Source organism: Callorhinchus milii, unplaced genomic scaffold (genome assembly GCF_018977255.1).
Source record: "Callorhinchus milii isolate IMCB2004 unplaced genomic scaffold, IMCB_Cmil_1.0 Scaffold4, whole genome shotgun sequence".
NCBI classification, from domain to species: Eukaryota; Metazoa; Chordata; class Chondrichthyes; order Chimaeriformes; family Callorhinchidae; genus Callorhinchus; species Callorhinchus milii.
Genome location: NW_024704745.1, coordinates 23,234,525 through 23,258,892, shown reverse-complemented (window position 1 = coordinate 23,258,892; position 24,368 = coordinate 23,234,525). Strand labels below are relative to the sequence as shown.

General features: G+C 40.0%; 1 protein-coding gene across 2 annotated transcripts in view; it reads right to left on the bottom strand.

Annotated features, from left to right (window-relative positions):
• LOC103177549 (ankyrin repeat domain-containing protein 10) overlaps positions 1-18,346 on the bottom strand; it is a 50,405-nt gene extending 32,059 nt beyond the window's left edge. For both annotated transcript variants that reach the window (XM_007891768.2, XM_007891769.2), the window contains exons 1-3: positions 17,900-18,346; positions 8,906-9,058; positions 807-898 (exon numbers count right to left, since the gene is read on the bottom strand). In XM_007891768.2, coding sequence (XP_007889959.1) covers positions 807-898; positions 8,906-9,058; positions 17,900-18,094 — 440 coding nt within the window. In that variant the 5' untranslated portion in view covers positions 18,095-18,346. The remainder of the gene's footprint in view (positions 1-806; positions 899-8,905; positions 9,059-17,899) is intronic.
• Positions 18,347-24,368: the final 6,022 nt, after the last annotated feature.

The window sequence follows — 24,368 nt, the reverse complement described above, 5'->3', positions numbered from 1 at the left end:
TAATCATATTTAAAGTTATATCTTATTCTTAAAATTTGTGTTTGAAATCAGTAGAAAATGTTTTTTTTATAAACTTTTCAGTTAAATTGCAAAAATTAAGATTTTAAAATCCAAATGTTAATTTTAGCTTAAATTTTTTGGCAAAAGAAAATCATAACAATCTTCTCCAATTTTATATAAAATAACTAATGAGCAAATAAGGCAAAGCAAAAATAGGGTCTGAAATGATAATTTTTTGAATGTTGAACTGTTCAGTTTTTTTTAAAAAAGGCAAACAAGTCATTTATATTCAATTCTACTTAAAGGAGCTTTATGCTATAATTCTCGTTAAATAATGTAAATCGATGCCCAGACCATAAATTAACTTTTTTAAAAAAAACTTTTAAAAAGGTATTTTACAAAATGTACTTTTTATCTATCCCATTTCCCATTAATTTCACGAGGATTTATTTGGAATCAGATGTTGTGCTCAGCCACTGCCAAGCGCTCTGGGATGCTATCTTGCGTGAGAGGCGCTATATAAATGCAAAGTGTAGTGTTGTTATAAAAAGGTGAACTAAACCATTTCTTTTATATTTAAAAATAGGTAAAGTTACTTAAAAATATATCTAGTTACTGAAAAAAGGTAAGCATTCCAGTGATAATTTAAATGTTGAAATGCCTTGGGCTAAAATTAAAGCATACAGCTCCTTAACTAAGATAATGCCATTAACTATTTTATGTGTTTTTAATTTGTATACTGCTCTTATATCAATCACATTACAGATTACTGTTCTGATTATTNAAAAAAAGTCCTGTTCACTTACTCTGCTTTTGCCCCATGAGACACGAGGACATTAAGACATTCCAGACTTCCAGAGCGTGCTGCCTTATGGATAGGGCTTTCACCCACATAATCCTGTAAAGAAAGAGAAATCACTTAGTCATCAGAATTGTTTTTTTCAACATACTGTTGGAATTGACAATGCAATTAAGACATTTTAAGGATGGCTAAACTATCCAGATTCGAATACAAGCCCTGTATACATCCACGACACCTTTCACTTTTCATTAACAGAAGACTCTTCCATGAAGAGAAAACAATCTTTTGTAAGCTTCTTTTAAGATATCACAAGACACATGACCCAAAGTTTTCACTTGGAAAACTACGGCCTTAATTGCAGCCAAAACATTTGGCAAACTCCAGCCATTAGGGATTCGTGGACCTTGCATAATGTATTTTTGGATTTCATCTGAAGTTTCTCATGACATTTTGAATTTCACTGCTCACGTCGCATTTTACTCATCTGAATCTTTGAAAATGAAATTTCAAAGTGTGTTCCTCTAGATGAATATCGAACAAGCCTTAGATTGACAGAAAAGCCAATTCACAAATCCGAAACTTTGTTCAAAACCTAGTCCCAAGAAAATGATCCAAAGATAGAAAAATACTGGCAGATTGGTTATTCATTTACTAAATAGGAAAACAACTAGTGTAAGTTAATGATCTTTGAACAAATTCGGAAAAATCTTAAGACCAACCTTAGAAAGGTTATTCAACAGGACCAATAAATTTAACATTTAAATAGTTTCCTACTTTTTAATTGAATAGTACATTTTGGACTGGTGTGTTGAAGAAGATAGAAGATGATAGATCGGATTAAAATGAAGATGCTTCATCCGACCAGAAGCCCATTCCTGGTATTATGAGAATATTTCTTAGGTCAGAAGTGTAGTGGTACACAGAGTATGCAAAAGAAAATTTAGATTTTCTTTATAGTCTTGACTCTTCAAATGGGATCATGCTCCAGATGCAATGCAATAACCAGCCATCCTCGTTTTGTCCTTTTTGGAACAGAATCACATTGGTGTAGCATATATCCTTGTTTATGCTATCTAATTCGATTCTTCACTGTTTATTTCTTTGTTACTCCTAAAATAATACGATAGTTCTAAGGAAAAGACCTTGTTTTTCGTATGGCTTAAGGGTCATATGACTAATAATCTGTACGAACGTAGAATGTATGCTTCTTTTAAGATATCACAAACACATGCCCTAAATTAGAGATCAGCAAGTGCAATGACTCTATTTTTGATGAGTTGGGTTTAAATATTCTGGTGGGTGAAGATGCCCCATTCAAATTTGAAAGTGCACATAATGGTGACTGTCATGTAACGACTGTCACAGAGAAACTACCAAGGATGAATACAAGATATTGGCCTTCAGGTGGCTCGGATGATCCATCTGTGCAGATAAGCTGAATATATCTTTCATGATTATTTCTATCTCATTTTCATCTTTATTTTGGTTCCAGGAGAAACAAATAGTATTTTCTCTCCCAACACCAGTAAGGCCAAGAGGTAAGTCTGGGTTGCTGGAACAATGTTAGGAGCCTCTTGCTGTATCTGTAAAACACCATTAATCTGGAATAGGAAGGCTGTCAATTCAGAGTGAGTAGCATCCAATTATGTAGAGATAAATTCAATATGTTGGCTATTATACTGTCGACTCCAGATGGATGTTGGGGGTATAGAGAATGTCGTGTGGTTTCAATACCTGTGAAGAAATCTGAAAAGTAAACAGAAGGACTTGAGATGGAGACTTTCCTTGGTTGATTAAGACAATCAACGTAGGATGGCAGTTTGGGTCATAATGTACTGCATTGAAATCTAGTTATGGCGTTTTACTCAAATTTGCTAATAAGGCATTTGGTACATTTTCGGAGGCCTACTTTTCAAATGGACTGCATGCAGTCATCCTCTACCTGGAAAGGGTTTATCCATTACAAATGAGAAAGGTTGCAATATAAAAATGGAAACCATTTGTTCTTGGGAATGTAAGGACACTGGGAGTCAGTTGAATTGTGCTGTAGAAGTTTCCACTGCTTGTAAATAAATCACCATAAATTTGTATGGGTGAAAAATACAATCTTGAAAGATTGTTTCCTATCTCTTCGGAGTTTGTTGAGCATGTAAGATAGTTCCCACTTCTTCAAAAGATGTTGTTTTTAGAATATATAGAACCTAAAGCATTTTGTATGAATTTCTATCATGCTTAAGAGTAGAAAAAAGAGACAGAAAGCTGTAAAGAACTTTCTGTACTTGAATAATAATGAACATTACCAAAAGATAATGTGTTGATTCTCTAAGTGAGACCCAATTAAAGCTTAAAAAGATTATATGAACACCATCCCAGCCGGAGAGCTATAGGAATTAATCAAAGAATGAATACCCAGCAATGGGTCCCATAATATGTCTGTATCCATGACACTGTTCAATCTTCCCGTTCCAAAGTAAAATTTTCTAAGAATCATCTGGAGATGTCTAACTCATGGATGCCCATACAGGATAAATATTTGGAAAACCAAATACACACTCAGCACTCCTGATCTACGGAGCTCTAGAAACAACCAGATTAGTGGACACTGAAACAGGAGATCAGGTTTGTTGTCGATTGCTAAACTGACCTCGTCTTGTTGTAGCCATCCAATTCACAATTCACATGCAGTTGGAACAGAACACCAATATGCAAGAATATTTATTGGGTGGTGGTGATTTTGTTTTGTTTGGCAACGTAGCCATTACAGCCATCATGTGGAATGTCACTTCCTATTAAGGTGCTGTTGCAAAAACAAGTTCATCTGTGGAAAAAACTAAAGATGGAGGCTGCCTTCTAAGAGAAGAATGCAAATTGAGATAATATCCCCCTCAAAGGAAACAACTGTTGTATAAACCATGTTTTGACTAAGATTGGTCTTCTCAGAGTTAAACTTTTATTTAACTTATTTTCCTCAGTACATGGGTAATAAAACCAAGAAAAACTCACTCACAGTAGGCCAGGTTTTAAAAAAGTACCTGCTGTAGCAGCACATCACCTCATCCCACCATGACTCCCCATTTCTCTAAATAATGGCCCATTGTAGTTTCTTCAATATTTTTCTCTCATTCGCATCAACCACAACTTTGTGCTGCTATAAGTGGGAGTAATGTTTTGATTGCATATCCACCTTTGGCGTGTTGGTGCATGATCTTAAGATTTTCCATGGGTTCTTTGTGGGAGGAAGAAAGGGAGAGAGACACATAGTTATGTCAAACCTTGGGTTTCAAAACGTGTACAAACTTTAGGAAAGCTTCTTCCCAGCTAGTCATCATCAGTATTTTAATTATATTTTTCTATACTGCAAAATAAATCTCTTAAATCAATCTTTGTGTAAATGCAGAGGACCACTACTGTGGAACAAAATTAAATGTAAGATCTTGATGCAACAACACAGATATTTGTGATCCCACCCATTTGTTCTTCTTCTTCCCCAAACTTTACCCCCTTTTGAATTAATATATATGAACACCTCGTTTGATGTTACTGAATATATAGACTATCTTATACAGCAAGGTCAACATGTTAAATCGTTTTACCTTCTGTTTATTGCCCTTAGAAGCAAAATACCTGGAGGAACATAGCTTTCTAATATAATGCCATTTTAGATTAATAAAGAGCACAATTTGGCATGTAAACAGAATAATTGTTTAAAAAAATCTCATCTTAAGAAAATATTACTTTAGCTTCTCAGATTTATCCATACCACACACCATTTGCTTGTTCTATTTCTCCATAGCATTGCTGCTGTGACTGGGAACTCACTGTGAAGAGAATCATAAGGGAAATAATCCATGTTTCATCAATTTATGATGCATTGTGTTAATTTACTAACCCAATGTTTTATTTGGTTCATTTATTTCTAAGATGGCACAGAAAGTCATTTAAGAAAACATTCAACAATGCCGAAAGTACAAAAGATCTGTATATAACATTATAACTTTAGATTCTAAATGGCTCAGACTACATTATATTGTAAGTGATAAGATGTTGCTGTGATTTAGCAAACTATCCTTTTATCTTTGACACTTTAGGTTCAAACTCAGCCAGACTGAGTCAACGAATGTTGTATCTCTCTGCTGGATGTAAGGGTTCTATGCTGAACACATTTGGGCTGGTTTAGAACAGTTATTTGTAATAGTGAAACAACAGAACAAAATTATCCACTTTGACACTAACTTCAGTCCCATTCAGAGATCCACAAATACACCTGTGCAAAAGGCAAGCACAACAATGATGCAGTAAGAGTATTCTGAGAATGGAGGTAAGATACATAGCTGGGGCAGAAAGAGCTTTAATCTGTAGCTATGAGTACTTGATGCCTGAAATAGGAATAGTGTTCCTTGCCTTGATGAACACAAACAAAACACAGTATTGCCAAATGGTTTTACTGCTAGGAAAAAATATTTAGCAACTAAAGCTAAAATATACATGAAAGGAGCACTGTTCTACATCTCACTAAGAGCTGGAATCGGTAATTTGCCAAGGAAAACAGATTTCAAAACTTAAAAATGGCAAAAGAGAGACAAGGAACTGAAATTATACAAAGTATAAATAGCCATGTGATTGAAGGATTTATAGTTAATCCAGGCACTGTGAAAAGCATTTTACAATCTGATTGAATTAGGTTATGCAAATTTCCCAGGAAAAGCGGCAGAGTACAAGTCTTACTTTAAATGGTCATTTCCTTAAAAATAGGCATTTGAAACATTTGGAGTCCTGCAGCGTAATGGTTAGAGCATTCGCCTCGCAAGCAAGAGGACCTGGGTTCAATTCCCGGGCAGGGCAAAATTTTGGGCAAGTTTTCTTACTCCACACACCTGGTTACCTAGCTGTAAGGAGGAATTCGGCAGTGTTCCACAAACAGTCGAGGATTGAGTGGCCAAATTATTATTTTTGTTTTGAACAGATTATTACGCCCGGAAAATCGATCCACCAGGGGGAATAATCCCTTCAAAACAATAATAATTTGGCCACTCAATCCACGACTATTTGTGGAATACTGCTGTGTGCAACTGGCTGCTGCGTTTTGCCCAAAAATATACAGTCAATTTATTTTACAGTATATTCTGTGAAGCACTTTGAGATGTCTTGTAGACATCATAAGGTGCTATAACAAATGCAAGGTTTATTATATAACATTGACAAAATGTAGGGCTATTGTATTTATTGAGAAGTAAGGAAGTAATGCACAAGTAAGTTCTACATGTATTTATTCTATTAAATAATTTAGCCTTCAATCCTCTTTTTACCTAGAATTAAATAAAGAATTTCAGAATGCATGAATATTTTATGACGCTTTTGTTGAAATTAGCATGTGCTTTCTGTACTAGAAAATATTTTGTTTTTGTAGTACAGGTACAATTATTCCTATAATATGCAATGTATTTCCAACTCTGATGTATTCAATTAAAAATGGGGACCTACAATTCAGTGATATTCTCTTCTCATGCTTAAACTGAACAATGTACAGTAGTGTAAACAAGAGTGTCATTTAGGAATCCAAACAAACAGTATTTACATGCATTTACAATTCCCCACCCCCGTTTTACAGTAAAATCTGATTCTCAACAGCATGTAGGTCTAAGGGCACATTCTACCACCCCCAGTGGCCATTGTCCATAATACTGGCCTTGATAGTAGTATTTGCAGACTGGTTGACCATGGAGATTACCACATCCTTTTCCTCATGTGCCAGGTGATCAACTGATAATCACAAGATCACAAGCAAGATTTGGAAGAAGAGGCCATTCAGCTTATTTGATCTCATCCTTCCAGAATATCCACCTTACTGTCCTCTTGTCACGGCAACAAGCTGCTTTTTAAAATACATCCAAAATCCTGGCCTCAATCACCCTTCTTAGTAACCTGTTCCAGTTCTTAATTACCTTCTGGGTAAAGAAATAGCTCTTGATGTCTGTCCTAAAATTGTCTAAATCTGTCACCTCTTTTTCTGCTGCCTTGGTGCATGTGAAAGTATTGTTCTGGGTTTATTTCTCAATCCCATTTGAAATCTTAAATATCTCTAAGCCACCTTTTCAAGATTGAAGAACCTGTCTAATCGTGGCTCATAGTTCATTCCACCACCTGGGGGATCATCCCCATTGTTCTCTGTGCTGCCTCTAGGGCTTGGGCAGCCCTCTATGTTGAAGCGATTACAACAAATTACATTTGTACAGCGCCTTTCACGTCAGGAGGACGTGAAAGGCACTGAAACAACGTGCAATACTCCAGGTGCAGCCTGACCAGAGCACTAAGCAGCTTGCGTATCATTGCTGGGTATCTGAACTCAACCAATTAGGCAATATAGCCCAATATCCTATTTGTCTTATTTATTGCTGCCTAAGTGTTTTGGCCATAGTGAGCAATGAGTCAACTAACATCCATCCAAAGCTCTCATTCAGCTTCCCTCTTGATATCTCCTACCCCATCCCACATGCATACATGTGCTTCCTATTCTTATATGCATTAGTTTTCAGTTGTGTGTCTTGAACATCATTTGGGAATTATCAGCCCATGTGCATACCCTCTCAAGCTCTCTTTGCAAGAACTTTGCTACTTCTTCTGATTACCATTTTCCCCAACACAATTTGCTGTCATCTGCAAATGTAACTACTTTACACTAGGTCTGCAAATTCAGATCATTAATAATCAAGAACTTTGGTTAATCTTCCCCCTGCTAGTCAAAGGAAGCTAGGGTCCCACAGTGCTCCAACTGCTACCCCAGCTGGGATTCTGAGACCCTTCTTAGCTGTACTCACACAAAGCCTTCACCACATTAGCTATCAGAGTTAGCAAACATTCAGAGTCCAGTGCTTATTTCTACATTTACTGCTCAATTAATTTAAAAACAATCAGGTCTGTTATGGAATTGAATCATATTCAAACAAAATAACTAACCAATGATCAATTTCATCTGTCAAATTCTTCAATATCATCAGCTGTCTTAAAGCTGACATGGTAGTAAATCCAAGATAAGAAGTTTTGATAGCAATTACAGTGGACAGATAATCCAGTATGAATAATTTTAGATTTTGTAAATTAATGATTTACAGGTATGTGAGAAGTGTCAGCCCCATGACAGATTTAGCCCCACAGATCTCAAATATCCATCAACTGACTGCTAGGATAGACGATTTGTACTGTTTGTACTCTCCAATAGATATCAATCGTTCTAACATAACAGCTAAGAAAGCAGTTTCCCAAAAGAATGATGAAAAAACACAAAACATTTAGTTATCGAATTACTGTAAATTGGCACGCATCAAGCCCATCTATTTTCAAAAGGAACACAGATGCAAATGGGAAACTATCAATTTTCATTGTAGTTAATAGGAATTTACACTTTTTACCAAGTCTTTGGTTAGATTGAAGAATACTTTCAGCTAGTTATCAAAAGAAGACTATTTCCATTAAGAGTATATAAAAGTTTGATAATGGGTTTCAAAACTATGTAACAGATATAACAGTTATTTAGCAAAAGGCATTCCCCTATTCTGTAAAATGATCCCTTCGTTAAAGCAGTCCTAGACACTACATGTGTGATGACCGTTACATAAATGCAAGTTGTTGTTAATCAATATACTATTGTCCTCAAGAACCCATGACAACTATAACCGTTAGTAAAAAGACATTTTTCAAAACCTATAGAAGAAATGCATTTGATTTATTTACAGCTCTTAACTTCAATCAATTCAGTGCTTCATTTATTTCCCCAATGGTTGATTCCATTAATTTGTAGAGTTAAACAACAATTTATGGGAAATATGTTTCTACTGTCTTGCACACTTCTCTTTATGTTACTCTCCTATTCTGTCAAACATTCCTCGATGGGAACTAAATAGTCTCCAGTCTACAACCACCCCCTACAGAAGCCTTTATAGACATGTTATCCACTAGCATTCAACTATTACTGACAGGTTATTCTTAAAACTGATAACTACAACTACTACAAATCAATGGTCTCTGAAGATAATTGTATTCAAGTGTGTTTATTGAGAATAATCATAACCTAGGTTAACTGTAGATTCCCTTCACCTTTAAGATTACCTGTATATTATAATCTGCTCCTGCTTGAATCAGCCAGAGCAAGCTCTGAGGGTGTCCTCCAAAAGCTGCAATGTGGGTTGGGGTCTGAGCAAACCGTGTTGTAGTAGTGTTTACTCCAGCTCCTGCATGCACCAGCTGCATTGTACACTCCAGCTACAAAATAAAACAGAACATTATTATTTTACCATGCACTGAATGATCTCTCTTTTCATACAAATCACACCAGACCTACAAAAGATGTTGGGAGCTTTCAATATTAACAATTAGACAATGCAGCTTGTTACATTCAAAAAGTGAAAAACATTACTTCAAATAATTTTTAAAAAATTTATTTTTAGTTGTCAAAGCACAAGTATGGGTATCAGATTTATAGACAGGACTTCTTAAGGATGTTAACTAAACATAAACATGCCCATCAAGAGGTTATAAATTAAACAGAATGCAGAATTCTAAATGGCAAACTGTGTCTGGATTTGTATTTAAGGCAATGTGGTTCATCAGCACAATTAGAACTGTTCACAAGATTCAGAGAAGCTAACACTGTAACAGCCAATACAGATGTCTTGAAATCAGTTTTAAAACCTTTTAAGTGTACTGGATCAAGCATGGAAGTCAATTCAATGTTGGAAATCACTGTGCTAATATCTATGTAATCTACACTGTAATTTGACCCCTTCCTAATAAAGAGTATGAACTGGAATAAACAAATGAAATACAGCTAAACATCAGGATTTTATTTTGTTACATTAAAACATTCAACTAACCTTATTTCACTGCATTTGTAGATGACAAAATATGATGTGCATGAGTAAGTTGGCAATAATTCATTTACCACTAACTCAAAAGACAAAGAGATGCATTTTTGAGTTAAAAATCCACTAAATAATATATTTGAGATATCAAATTATTTTACAATTTCAACAATATCTACTTATCTGGTGAGTAGCAACTAATGATTAATAACCTAATCATTACTTTATTAGTCTTTAAATAAATCGTTCTATTCTCATTTAGATTAACACAATAAATATGATGTAATTCAGCCAGGATTTTCATCTCTGAAGTTTCCAGCATAGACTATGATAAGGATTTAACTGTCATTTGGTCAAACAGGAAAGAAAGTGAAAATAGAAGCAGAGTAGAACATTATTTTGACTGAAGAGAATGGCATAGATAGACACATATGGAGATAAAAGATCATGAACGTGAGTCAGAGACGGGAGAAGTTGTAATGGGGGATAAGGACATGGAAATGGGTACTTTGCATCTGTCTTCACCCTAGAAGACACAACAAGTCTGCCAACAATAGAGATGCACCAAGAGGATAAGGACAGGGAGCAACTTAGGGAAATTTTCATTAGTAGAGAATTGGTGCTAGCAAAACTGTTAGCACTAAAAAATGACAAATCCCCTGGTCCGGATGGCTTGCATCCCAGGGGTTTAAAAGAGATAGCTTAAGAGATAGTGGAGGCCTTGTGTCTGATCTTCCAAAATTCCTTGGATTCTGGAACAGTCCCCATGGATTGAAAGATTGCAAATGTCACACCACTATTTAAAAAAGGTGGAAAGGAAAAGATGGGGAACTATAGGCCAGTTAGTCTCACATCAGTGATAGGAAAAATTTTAGAATCATTGATTAAGGATGTGGTAGTGCGGTATTTAGGGGAGCACAATATAATTAGGCCAAGTCAACATGGCTTTACAAAAGGGAAGTCATGTTTGACAAATCTCATAGAGTTTTTTGAGGACATTTCCAGTAAACTAGATAAGGGTGAATCAGTGGATGTGGTCTATTTGGACTTCCAGAAGGCATTCGATAAGGTGCCGCATAAAAGGTTAGTCCAAAAGATAAGGGCCCATGGAATTGGGGGGAGCATATTAACGTGGATTGGGGAATGGTTAACGGGTAGGAAACAAAGAGTAGGGATAAACGGGTCCTTTTCAGATTGGCGGGATGTGACTAGTGGAGTGCCACAAGGATCAGTCCTTGGGCCTCAGCTATTTACCATCTACATCAACGATCTAGATGAGGACATCGAAGTTAATATATCTAAATTCGCGGATGACACAAAACTAGGAGGAAGTGTCAACACAGAGGACGACATTAAAAAAATGCAGCGAGACATAGATAGGTTAGGTGATTGGGCAGGTAGGTGGCAGATGAAGTATAATGTAGGGAAGTGCGAAGTCATCCACCTAGGTAGCAAAAACAGTAGAGCGGGTTATTTTTTAGAAGGAGAGAGATTGGAATGTGTTAGCGTCCAGAGGGACTTGGGTGTCCTTGTACACCAATCACAGAAAGTTAGTCTGCAGGTGCAGCAGCAATTAGGAAGGCGAACGGTATGTTAGCATTCATTATGAAAGGATTAGAGTATAAGAGTAGGGAAGTGTTGCTGCAACGGTATAGTGCCCTGGTGAGACCACACCTGGAATACTGTGTACAGTTTTGGTCTCCTTATTTAAGGAAGGATGTACTTCCCTTGGAGGGGGTGCAGCGTAGATTTACTAGGTTAGTACCAGGGATGAAGGGGATGAGTTACGAGGTCCAATTTGGGCCCATATTCTCTGGAATATAGAAGAATTAGAGGGGATCTTATAGAAACCTATAAGAGCATCAAAGGGCATGATAGAGTAGATAGTGGGAGATTGTTTCCCCTGGTTGGAGAAACTAAAACCAGGGGTCACAACCTTAAAATCAGAGGCCAGCCCTTTCGCACTGAGTTGAGGAAGAACTTTTTCACTCAAAGGGTGGTGAACGTATGGAACTCACTACACCAAAGGGCTGTTGACGCTCAGTCCTTGAACATATTCAAGACCGAGATAGATAGATTTCTTATTGCAAAAGGGATTAAGGGATATGGGGATAAGGCAGGATTAGGTTATTAGATGGAGTTAGATTAGAAGATCGGGCATGATTGAATGGCGGGGCAGGCTCAAAGGGCCGAATGGCCTACTTCTGCTCCTACATGTTATGTTAGTCACACCAGATAATAAGTTCCACTTTGTTATGAAAAAAACTTGCACACACTTGTTATGAAGCGTATGATTATACTGTACTACATATTGAGGATAACTGTCAGTTTAGTCTAGAATCTCAAATACAAATTTTCCTCCTATTTAAAAGAACACCGGAGCACTGCAAACTGTTTAATGTATTATATACAGCAGGATAATGGAATCATGTTATGGTGAAATTAGTTTGTCAAATATGTTACTGAACTAAAATTGCTTGATTTAGGTTTAAAGTGAATAATAATAATCCTTGCATTTGATATAGCGCTTTTCACGTCGGGAGGACGTCCCAAAGTGCTTCACAGAACACATTGTAAAGTGAATTGACTGTATATTTGTGGGCGAACACGGCAGCCAATTGCGCACAGCAATGTCCCACAAACAGTCATAGATTGAAAATGACTAATTTATTATTGTTTTGGGTTTTGGAGGGATTATTATTAGGCTCTGTGTGTCGTAAGGAAACTTGCCCAAGGTTTCGCCCTCTGCCTGGAATTGAACTCAGGTCTCTCACTTGCAAAGCGAGTGCTCTAACCACTGAGCTACAGGACTCCATTACTTCTGAGTAAGTCAAGTAAATCTCTCAACCATTGCAGTATTCCAGCCTTCTCAAAACATGAGTTTGACCTTCCTAACAAATATTCAATTTAGTAGCAGGTTGAACAAAATGGGGTAGCAGAATTTTGATAGAGGTGCGTATCGTGAAGCCATCACCTGAAGCTTTTCTGCAAGAGAACTTATTTAAAAATCAATAAAGAAATGGATATGTTAATAACCACCAACTGTTACTCACCAAATAAGTGGACATTGTTGAAATTATAAAATAATCGACTCGGGCAAGGAGATCGCTCCCTGGCAACAGGCTGTGAAAGCGACTACATGTTACAAACCACATCTTTAATTTGAACAGGCTAGCTCAAAAGTTTTTGTCTTGTCTATATTTTCTTTGGTCAGCCATAAAACCTTTGCTGTGCAAAAGAGATAGCTATTCCAGCTAATAAAATTTATTTAAAAAAAATATTTTTGACAATTAAGAATGCATTCTCTCTTCCAAAGTGGACTCACTACACTATGTGTTGAAATTACAGAAATGTAGGCATAGGTATTAAGGACCCCAAAGTGCACATTATGGTACTTTGAACTATTTAATACATTCACTTTTCAATATGTGTACATTGAAAACTACACTCCTTTCAGAAATTGTTTGAGGAAAGAGAAAGGAGTTATTTATTAAGCCAGGTACAATTCTGATATTCCTTCTTATCTTACATTATCAAACAACTATTAGTCCAGGTAACTTTTGGAATGCTACAATATAAGATATAGCTTCAAAGGAAGCATTCATTTAGAAAACTGGTTTAAATATTTACTACATCCTGGTATTACACAGGCAATCAGAAGCAACCAGTGACTGGTCTGTACTCCAAGTCCTACTGATGAGGCAGGCTGGCTGGACTGTCATAAACGGAGTACCACAGATCCACTAAGCTCAGGAATAGGACTACCAAGACCACCAAAGGCTTGAATCACTTAGTTGCCAAACACGTCACCTTGGAGCCAGTTCAGCTTCAAGGAGATTCTGCTTATCTCCCCCCAACCCCCCAGGAAGATAATCACCAGTTGGTCATTTAATACCCACCAAGAGAGGATTTGAGCTCTCACCAGTTGGGTGATGGGTACCAGGATCTCCCTGTGAGCTTCCTGGAAGGCAACACAGCTCATCATGGCTTTGTGAGACCTTTGGCTGCAAATTGTGCCACATTTGCCTACAAATACACAGTAACTACACTTTACGGAAAAACTCAGAAGGTTTTTGAGACATTTCAACGCAACAATGTCCTATGTTAAATAAGGCAAGGATTATAATCACACACAAAGTCACCAATTTGTATTGAGTAATTTTTTAAAAATTTATTCAAGACTTTTTATGTTTGTTTGAAAGCAAAGACTTCAACTTTAAGGTTTCTAAAACAAGTTCATGTATGCCAGTAAAGAATCTAAGCAAGCAAGTACTTACAGGTACATTGGTTTAAATAACAAACGTTGACTCACTTTCCTTTCTCCATAGATGCTGCCTGACCAGCTGAGTGTTCCCAGCGACTTCTGTTTTTGTTTCAGATTTCCAGCATCTGCAGTATTTTGAATTTGTTAACTACTTCCACTATTTGTATTTACTCCGGATAACACTTCAAAAGAGCATTTTTGAAACTAATCTAACCAGATGTTCTTAAAAGTTCAATATGAAAGCATACTGTAAATGATGTGTCATAAACTGGCAGCTACATTAGTGTACACACCCTCATCTCGTAAAAGGAATTTTGCCGACAGAATTTGGATCAGACCGCGAATTTCCATGTTTGGCAACTTCAATAAGAAACAACTGGTGATTAGAAATTAAATGAAACTCACAGTTTACAGTGCAAACAGTAAATGCAAACAGTTTATAATATATACAATATAAGGTACGTCAGAATTGGGTAAAGCAGTAAGCTTTCATGTTTACAATAATCCATTGATTTAGTACAACAATGATAGTCCAGCGCCTTGAGACACTGAGGTGAAAGGTGCTATGTAAATGCCCACAAAGTCACTACACTAGAGTAAAATCTTTAACCCGTGGTATGACCTCCTCTGTCTTCCTCCACCTCCGCAACATTGCCTGGCTCCGCCACTGTTTCACACCGCAGGCTGCCGAGACTCTCATACACGCATTCATAACATCCAGGTTCGACTACGCAAACTCCCTGCTTGTTGGTCTCCCGAACTCCTCCTTCCATGGACTACAGATCAACCAGAACTCTGCAGCCTACGTTCTCTCCTTCACCAGGCTCTGTGACCCTATCACCCCATCCTCGCTCGACTCCACTGGCTTCCCATCACACAGAGAATACAGTTCAAGATCCTGGTCCCCACCTTCAAAATTCTCCATGGTCTTACTTCCTCCTACCTCTGCAACCTCCTCACCCCCTAACAACCTGCCCGCTCCCTCCGCTCAGCGGGCTCCAGCCTGCTTCACGTCCCCAACCTCGCCCACCCCATTATTGGCAGATGGGTCTTCAGCCACTCTGCCCCCACCCTCTAGAATTCCATCCCAGTCTCTCCGCCTCGCCCACTCCCCTGCCTCCTTTAAGACCTGTCTCAAGACCGTCCTCTTCAACCGTGCCTTCAGTCACCCTCATTCCCCCTCTGCCCTCCATCCTCCTTTGATCCCAACCCTCAGCTTGGGTCCAAAACACTGATTGTCCAGCGCCTTGGAACATCCTCCCAACATGAACAACAATAACAAGATTACATTTGTACAGTGCCTTTCACGTTGGGGGGACGAGGCATTGTTTGAAACAGCACCTCTGCTAATGTAGCATTTCTCTAGCACTGTATGAAAGAATCAGCAGACTAAGTTCAAAATCTCAACATGATACATTCTCACCCAAGAGAAAAGATTGTCACCAACTGAGCCAAGCTGTTATCTGTTATGGGACATCCTCCCAACGTGAAAGGTGCTATACAAATGTAATCTTGTTGTTGTTATTATCAGGCATTGACTGAATAGAGTACTAAGATTGTTGCAATAAATTAGTCAAAGTTCTAACATTGACTTGCAATTTCATCGTACAAATAGCCATTACAATGTTAACTCTAAACTTCCCCAGCCACCAGATGAGCTATTAGTTACAGGTTAAGACTCTGAATTATATCTTCTGAATCCTATCAACTATATATTAAGAAATACATTAAAAATATTTTCCTATATCATTCATATCACTGGACAAATTTTATCTTTTAAACCTTAGGCTCCAAGTATGGAAAACTTCCAGGATTTCAAATTTCATAAATTAAACTGAATGTGAATTTACCAACACAATGAACAATTAGTACTTAAAGAGGCAAGAGCAGTCAGTTATAAAGTCTAACAGTAAGTTATCTACAGCGATTTAACCTAGATAAAAATTGACTGTGTGTACAACTACATTTCGGAATTCTAAAAAAGGATTAATGCAGGGAGAATCAAAGTGAGTGAATGCAGTTTATACAACCTGTGAAGCAATCATTTGAAAGAAAGCTCTGGAAAGAGGCCATGAAGGTGAATATTTTTACTATTATTTACTCAATGTATGTGATGTGCCGGCAAGTTTCAAATCAATTAGAGAATGCATTAAGTGTGGCATAGACTGCAAATTATTGGAATACTCTTGCCAGCAAACCCACTTGCTGAAGCATTCACAAAGCCACCTTTCTGGAAACAAAATAGAGAACCCTAACGGGTTATCGCAAAATCGAATCCAAACCTGGTCACATACCTAACCACACCTGGTTTGCAGTTGGCTCACGCCCCTCTTCTCTCTCACTGACGGTTATAATAATAATAATAACAATAATCCTTGCCTATGATATGCCTTATCACATCTTCAAGACATCTGAAAGCACTTCACAGAATGTATTGTAAAGTGAATTGACTGTATATTTTGTATATTCTGTATATTTTATGTTACAGCTGCTTTGCAGTTTGCTCATTCCCTTCTCTCTCTCTCTCTGGTTTGCAGCCTTGATGTCGGTGTGGATCTTGTTCTCCTCCACTCCCCGCCTGGTTTGCCATTGGGTGGACACAACCAATGGCTGAGGAAGCTGTGCGCTGGTTGGGGAGGAACCCAAACACAAAGCACATTGCCAGGAGAGCGCAGAAACCCCCGAGTCCAAACACCGAAACCGCACAGCTCCTCCCATCGCTGACATAAATCTCTCCACAACACTGGCGGCGTTTTTATAAACAAAAAAAAAGGCGTAAAGAGCAGACCGGCGGCCCCCGGGGCTGGACTTATATTTTTAAAAATATTCAATCACCACCGACGGCATTGTGACTCTCTGCCGCCGGCGGCGGTGGTGGGGGGTTGACGGACCCCCTGCGACTCTCGGGGGGAACGGACCCTCTGTGACTCTCGGGGGGACGGACCCGCTGTGACTCTCGGGGCGGGGGGGGCGGACCCTCTGTGACTCTCGGGGGGGGGCGGACACTCTGTGACTCTCGGGGGGGGGGGCGGACCCTCTGTGACTCTCGGGGGGGGGGGGGCGGACACTCTGTGACTCTCGGGGGGGGCGGACCCTCTGTGACTCTCGGGGGGACGGACCCGCTGTGACTCTCGGGGCGGGGGGGCGGACCCTCTGTGACTCTCGGGGGGGGGCGGCGGGGGGGGGGGGGGCGGACACTCTGTGACTCTCGGGGGGGGCGGACACTCTGTGACTCTCGGGGGGGGCGGACCCTCTGTGACTCTCGGGGCGGGGGGGCGGCGGACACTCTGTGACTCTCGGGGGGGGCGGACCCTCTGTGACTCTCGGGGGGGGGGGCGGACCCTCTGTGACTCTCGGGGGGGGGCGGACCCTCTGTGACTCTCGGGGGGGGGGCGGACACTCTGTGACTCTCGGGCGGCGGACACTCTGTGACTCTCGGGGGGGGCGGACCCTCTGTGACTCTCGGGAGGAACGGACCCTCTGTGACTCTCGGGGGGAACGGACCCTCTGTGACTCTCGGGGGGGGGGGGTAACGGACACTCTGTGACTCTCGGGGGGGGGGTATCAGACCCTCTGTGACGCTCTCCCGGGGGGGGGGGGGGGGGCTGAAGGACCCTCTGTGACGCTCTCCCGGGGGGGGGGGTCTGAAGGACCCTCTGTGACGCTCTCCCCGGGGTTGACGGACCCTCTGTGCCTCTCAGGGGGGGGGGGGGGGTTCAGCGGACCCTCTGTGACGATCTCGGGGGGCGACAGATCCTCAGTGACGCTCTCCCCGGGGTGGGGTGGGGAGGGGGGGGGAGGGGTGGGGTGTGACGGACCCGCCGTTATCGCGCGCGGGGTTTGGCGGCAGTTAATGAATCCGATTTAAAATGGCGCGAGCCGGATCGGACTAAATCGCCCCCTCCGGGTCCGTCCGTCCGTCTCCCCCCCCATTGATTCGTTAATTACCGTCTGGGCGGGTTGTCGTCTTAACGTTACCTTTCCGAAGTGCGCGGCCCAGTGCAGGGGGGTCCAACCGTAGAAGTTGTCCTCCAGGGTCAGATCGGCGGTGGCGGGCAACGCCAGGAGCGAGCGCAGGAGGAGCAGGTCGCCGTCCCTGCAGGCTCGGTGGAGCGGGAAGCGCAGAGAAAGCAGCTCTTCGCTGGAGAAGCCGCGATCGCAGCTGCTCGACATGGCGGCCCTGATCACTCGTTTACCAACAACACACACACACACACAAACGCGCGCGCGCGGCCCTGTTGCTGCACTGGAGCGGATGACAGCAACGCGGCTCCGCTCGACACAAAGAACCGCAGATTACAGCGGCGGCGCCGCGAAAACCCGGACTGGATCAGATCGCGGACTCGAGCCGGGAGTGAGGACTGGAACCCGGAGTGAGGATCGGACTGGAACCTGGATTCCAGGGAAATCGGGAGCCGAGCTCGACCCACGGATTCGGATGCAGGATCGGGGACAAGGAAATGTGGGACAAGGAGCCAAGATAGGAAAACCGGGCCTCGGACTGATCGGCGCGGCAAAGCGGCTGCACCGAAGGAGGTTTCACTCAAGGAATTCAGGATCCAAAGCGACGCCAAATGTAAACTTTTCAACAATAACGAAAAGAGCATCGAAATGTCATGTAGCACCACCCCGACCACAAGGAAGCACTCACAAAAAAAAATAGGAAGTAAGAAAGGAAGTCACACAGTGCCGTCTAATAGAAACGCAAATCGTCTCGCTATTAGACGAGACATTTAAACCATCCCTACGACAACAACTTGCATTTATTACATTTTCATTTATAACGGGTGCAAAAAGCATCCGAATTTGGCCCTGAAAAGTCAGGAGGTTGTATGTAGGACGTGAAGTGTGTGATTGCGAATCACAAGATGGACTTGTCAGGTGCAATTTTCTTTCACGTACATATTTCAAAAAAAAATCTAAAACCTGGAGGTGAAAAATATTGGAGGACAGGACTGAAAGAGCAGACTACGCAAGACGAGAGCTGGAGCAGACCAATAAAATTAAAAGAGGAGATTGGGGAAACGAGAACTGAAGCATGATTCAAAAACCTGAGCCTGTAATCAGAAATCGAAATCTGGACTGGAGCAAACCAGGAAATCCACTGGAGCAGATCTAAAATACTTACCAAATTAAATTTTATTTAGTTACAGAAGTTTGAAAAGATCCAAGTCGAAAAAATGCTACTAAGAAGGCATGGTGTGGTTGCAAACTGGTTCGTTAATTTATAGCGTGAGCGTGGATTTAGAGGATGGGCACAAACGTAATATTTCTAATGATCATAGAAATGATATACCTCAGTTAGTAACGATGAAATACTTTGTGAAACGCAATGTTTACTGAGCTGAAGCTGTGACGACTAATATCTCTACAGGGGATTAATATGGAATGAAAAGTTGAATAGATATGTTGAGATTTCCTTCATTTACTCTGAGTTACTTTTCACTCTGAGTGCTTCGATTACGCCAGTGATACAACAAGATTCAACAACAAGATTCCATTTATAAAGCGCCTTTCACGTCAGGAGGACGTCCCAAGGCGCTGATAGTATGCATGAGACATCCTACTGCTCTGCCTTTGATCCCGGTGAATGATATCGGTTATCGTTGTTCCAAGGTCCCCAGAGGATGACTTCTGTGCAGACAACAGGTGCTGCACATGATAGATCATAACAAGATGTTAAACTCCTTAGCACCACCCAAGGCCTCTTCAATGTCATTTCAATGAAATCCACTGACTCTGCCTTTAGCACCATCTGACTCTATTTTAAAGCAGTGACACTAAGCTCCACATTCCATACAATTCAGATTGAGTAGACAACCTGTTGAGATTTCACTCTAATCCGCACCAGCTAGCCTCTCATCACATTCCCTCACCCCAATCGCCACTTGCAATGGCTTCTCCATTGCACTGCTACCCCTTACACAGGAGTGTTCTACGCCTCTTTGATACACACTTCCACTGGATTCTTGTTCTGCACAAAGTAGGTCCCTGGAGGGAAGAACCCTGCTTAACTAATTCCAACCGGAGGACACACCCAATGCAGCCAAGCACTCGGCCAAAAATAAGAATAAGTTAAAGAGTTTGGAGAGCAAGTTGCTGAGTGGGATGAGACAAGATTGCTCACACTAGAGAGAAAACACAAGGGGGAGAAGACTTGTTTACCTGTTTGGTTTTATATGTTGGGCGTTTTACTTACTTAACTGCAACAACAACAACAATTTTCATTTATATAGCACATTTCACATCAGGAAGATGTCCCAAGGAGTTGAATTTCTTAAATATTTTTGAATAGCTATTCTCCTGGATTAGAATTCCTGTTAATGTTAGGATTAAATAAAGTTAATATTAACAGATAGATCTGATATGGATACTGCTTAGGAGACTTTAGTCACTCAATAAAGTGATATCTCTAACTATAAAATTATCCTCCTACAAATTAAATAAGAAGTGGCAAAACAAATAAATATAGTTTACTGTTTTGCAATCTATAAGTGGATTGAATTCAAAATTCTCATTCTTACTTACAAGCCTTACCTGACCCTATCTCTGCAACCTCCTACAACCCTACTGACCCAATCACTTCATTCAGGGAACTCGAGTCCTCTTTGTGTCTCCTACCCCATCCACCCCACCATATAAAGGGTTTCAGACATTCTGCTCCAATTCTCTGGAACTGCATCCCAGAGTCCCTCCAATTTACCCCTACCCTTGCCCTGCTCAAAGCCTGCCTCAAAACTCATCTTTTTGACTGCATATTCGGTCATTTTCCCCTTCCCTACCCTCCAACTCCTACACCTCAGCTCAGGTCCCCAATATTAAGCATTTTCACTCACAACGTGAAACAAATGTAAATTGTACTGCATAACTTCATTTATCCAAGAAGCTCCCAGAAAAATAGAGTTCAGGCAATTGAAGATAAGTTATCAAGTCTTATCTTTTTTTCAACAATATAAGTTGGAATATCACCTGTACTTTGGTAAAGGAAATCAGTAATAGTGAGTGAAGGCACACAGCTATAGCATGTTGACATGGGCTGGGCAGATTTGCTCCTGTAATTGTTTATGCTATAAAAAACGGAAGCTGCCATTTCTTTTCTGGAGCTATTTATAATGAGAAATGTGGCCACTAGGCGGGGCTGACAGCTCTGGATCAGGTACCAATGGCTTGGCATCTGGTAGCTTTATAGCTTTCCTTGGAGGACATGTTGTTTTCCAATTAGTTTCTCAGTGAATTTCTTTTTAAAAAAACTGATTGAGAGAGTGCATTCATGCATCAAATGATTTATGTCATCGACCTCTAGTTGGATATAGGGGGTAATGTATCAAAGTTTGCAGTTGCCAGGAAGTATTGTGATTAGTGATGAGACTGGCAAGCGGATTCGAATAAATTAGCGCAATGGGCTGAACAGTAGCAGATGGGGTCAATTGTAGTATCCCATTGCCCCATTCTTTTGCCCCAGCTCTGATCAGCTAATTTAGCACAGCCGGGTTTGAATCTGCAACCTTGTAGGTGTGTATGGCTCAATTCCACAAAAAAATATTTGTTTTAAAATATGGTCATGTTTGATTTTGGTCCACAATTGTTCCGAAACATATATTTTTTTTAGATGTTAGATATTTCCGAATCACCTTTGTGCAGTCATGCAAAACAATCTATAAAACTTCAACTGAAAAAGATCCTGAAGACTGAAAATTCATATGTTCCAAATATTTACACAGCAAATATGGGAGATACAGCGCAACCTGGTGATGAATGTTTGAACTACATGTTTCCAATGCTTAGAATGTCACAAAGAACTCAGGGGTTGTTGTAGGCCTCATTGCCGACTGCCGTTCGTTTACTCTATACATTCCAACATCTTAGACTATTTTAAGACCAATGTTGATTTATATGTTGGTATATGTTAGTGCAAGCATGCATCAGACTGCTTTAGAAGGAATCCACCATGATAGATTGCACAGCAGGTATGCCGAGAACAAGTTCCTTCAAGTAAAGCATTCTTTATTGTCAGTGATTTCTGCTTTCACTCAAAAATATCTCAACCCGAAAAAATGTCAAACAAAAGATGCCGACATTGCTTTCTGACTTAAATTAACAGATTAACTGATCTAAAGACCAATATGGTGATAGTGATCGTTGGAAACTGACCATTTTAAAATTCCTAAAGTGTTTGTGCTCATTTTATTTATGTTTATAATGTTTATATATCTGTACTTTTATTTACCGAGTACCCACTGGGGTATGCTTCACACTGACACAGACATGTAGCTTTATTTACTCTTTAATAACAACAACAACTTGCAATTATATAGCACCTTTCATGCGGTGTAGTGTCCCAGAGCGCTTGACAGTGGCGGAGTCTGACACTGAGCCAGAGGGAGTGAGGAGGTGACCGTAAGCACAATAAAAAGGAAGATCTTTTGTCGGGATTTGAAAGTGGAGTGGAAGGGGCAACTATTTACTATCTGCAATAATCTGTCATTTAATGCCCTCCTTAAGAAGAGGCTTCCATGCATTATATTTATAATTATAATTCTTGGTGCCTTTCATATCAAGAGAGTGTCTCCATATATTTCACAGGATTTACAGTAAAGAGGGTGTATTTTGAAGGTGAACACAACAGCTAATTTGCATATGACAATGTCCCACAATGGGTACTATCTATCTGCTAATGATTAACTTTCTGTTTTTTCACTAATGGTGAAAACATTTTGTCTTTAAGATACTTTATCGCTACATGTAATAAAGGTTTATTGGCCCTATGAAATGTGTGTACATTTTTAAAAATATATTACTATTCAAGCTACTATGTGGGAGATTGACAGGACTGGTAGGGCTTTGTTGTTGCAAGATGTGACATTAAGGACACATTGTCAGAAAGAATGACTTCTGAGGCAACAGTGCATGCCTCAATTAAAAAAGCCACCTACCAAGTAGGGTGAATCATTCTGTGCTCTCGTCTAGGATTCCTACCCCCCCCCCCCCCCACCCCCCTTGTGTAATAACGACAAAGTGAATTGACTGTATATTTTGTGGACAACAGTGTCCCACAAGCAGATATGGATTGAATGACCAATTTATTGTTATACTTTTTTTTAAGGAATTATTACCCCCGGAAAAGCGATCCGCCAATCGACTAACAACTGAGTTCCTACTTACTGCTAGGTAAACAGGCATGTGGAGAAAGGAAACTTGCACAACATTTAATCCTGGCGGGAAGTAAACCCAAGTCTCTCACTTGCCAGACGAGTGCACTAACCACTGAGCTACAGGACTCCACAAGTAGTTTCTAGTGATGTAATCTTCTGGAGCTCCCTAGCTAGACTGTCATAGGATCCTTTGCCTGTCAAGTTTGATTGGATGTGCTACTTTCTAATTTCTTGACAGTTCCAAGGATGGTGCATATATATCTTGCCTGGAATATCTGAACAAAACTTTTACCTTTACAAAAAAACCTCGCAAACTCGCATTACTATTTCAACATTTGTTTAATGGAATTTCAACATCTCTATCTCCAGATGTTGTAGGAAGATGCTGTCATATGAACTTTCTCTGAAAATAAATAGCAACCCAAAAAAAAGTTTAAAAGAATATATTCAGGGAAAACAACTACTGTATTCTCAATATAACCCTCTACCTTTGTCTGTCCTCAGTGATGAGAAATACTGAATCTGAATTATGTTTTCCGGTCTCAGTACAGCATCAGATTCTTGATTCTGTTGTGTTTATATAGCAGTATATCCAGAGGCTGAAAACTAGTGTCCAAGATTGACAGTCCAAATATATCACTTCCTATATGCAGAGGTTGAGTTGAAATGGCTCCAAGTTTACAAGGTGCGGACTCCAGCAACAATTCAAAGAGAACACCCTGCAGTAAAACAATATTGTACTGTTAAGTTTTACACTGATTTTAATCAAGGATAAGTGAAGAAGATTTACAATCCCAAGTGATGTGATTGGCAGCAAACATAAATCCAACTAGCCTGGCAGTCATATTGCTCAATTGACAACTTCAATTGTCTGTGATGTGCATCAGAACCAACTTGGAAATCTTAATATACAATGTAGCTGTAAATCACACAACAGTCTCAGCAAGCAAAACATGTTTTGATAATTTATTCAAAATATATATCCTCTGCAATTGTAATACCTCTGTCTTGATATTTAGATACATTTTTAGATACTAAGTGCAGTTTGTTGAGAGTGACTGCTACAAATGTCACTCCAAAGTTGTTTTGAAAGTCAGATATGCTGATATTTGACATCAGTGTTGTTTCTGACGCTCATTGCACAGTCAGATCATGGACAAAGTTTTTTGCTTTCAAGCTGTTTCGGGAAAATAATCTGAATTTTATTTCATGTGATATTGTTTCTCCCAATATAATCCTCTTTGTATCCTCACGAAGTATGCAGACACCTGAGTTCGTGAGAATTCAACTGCCGA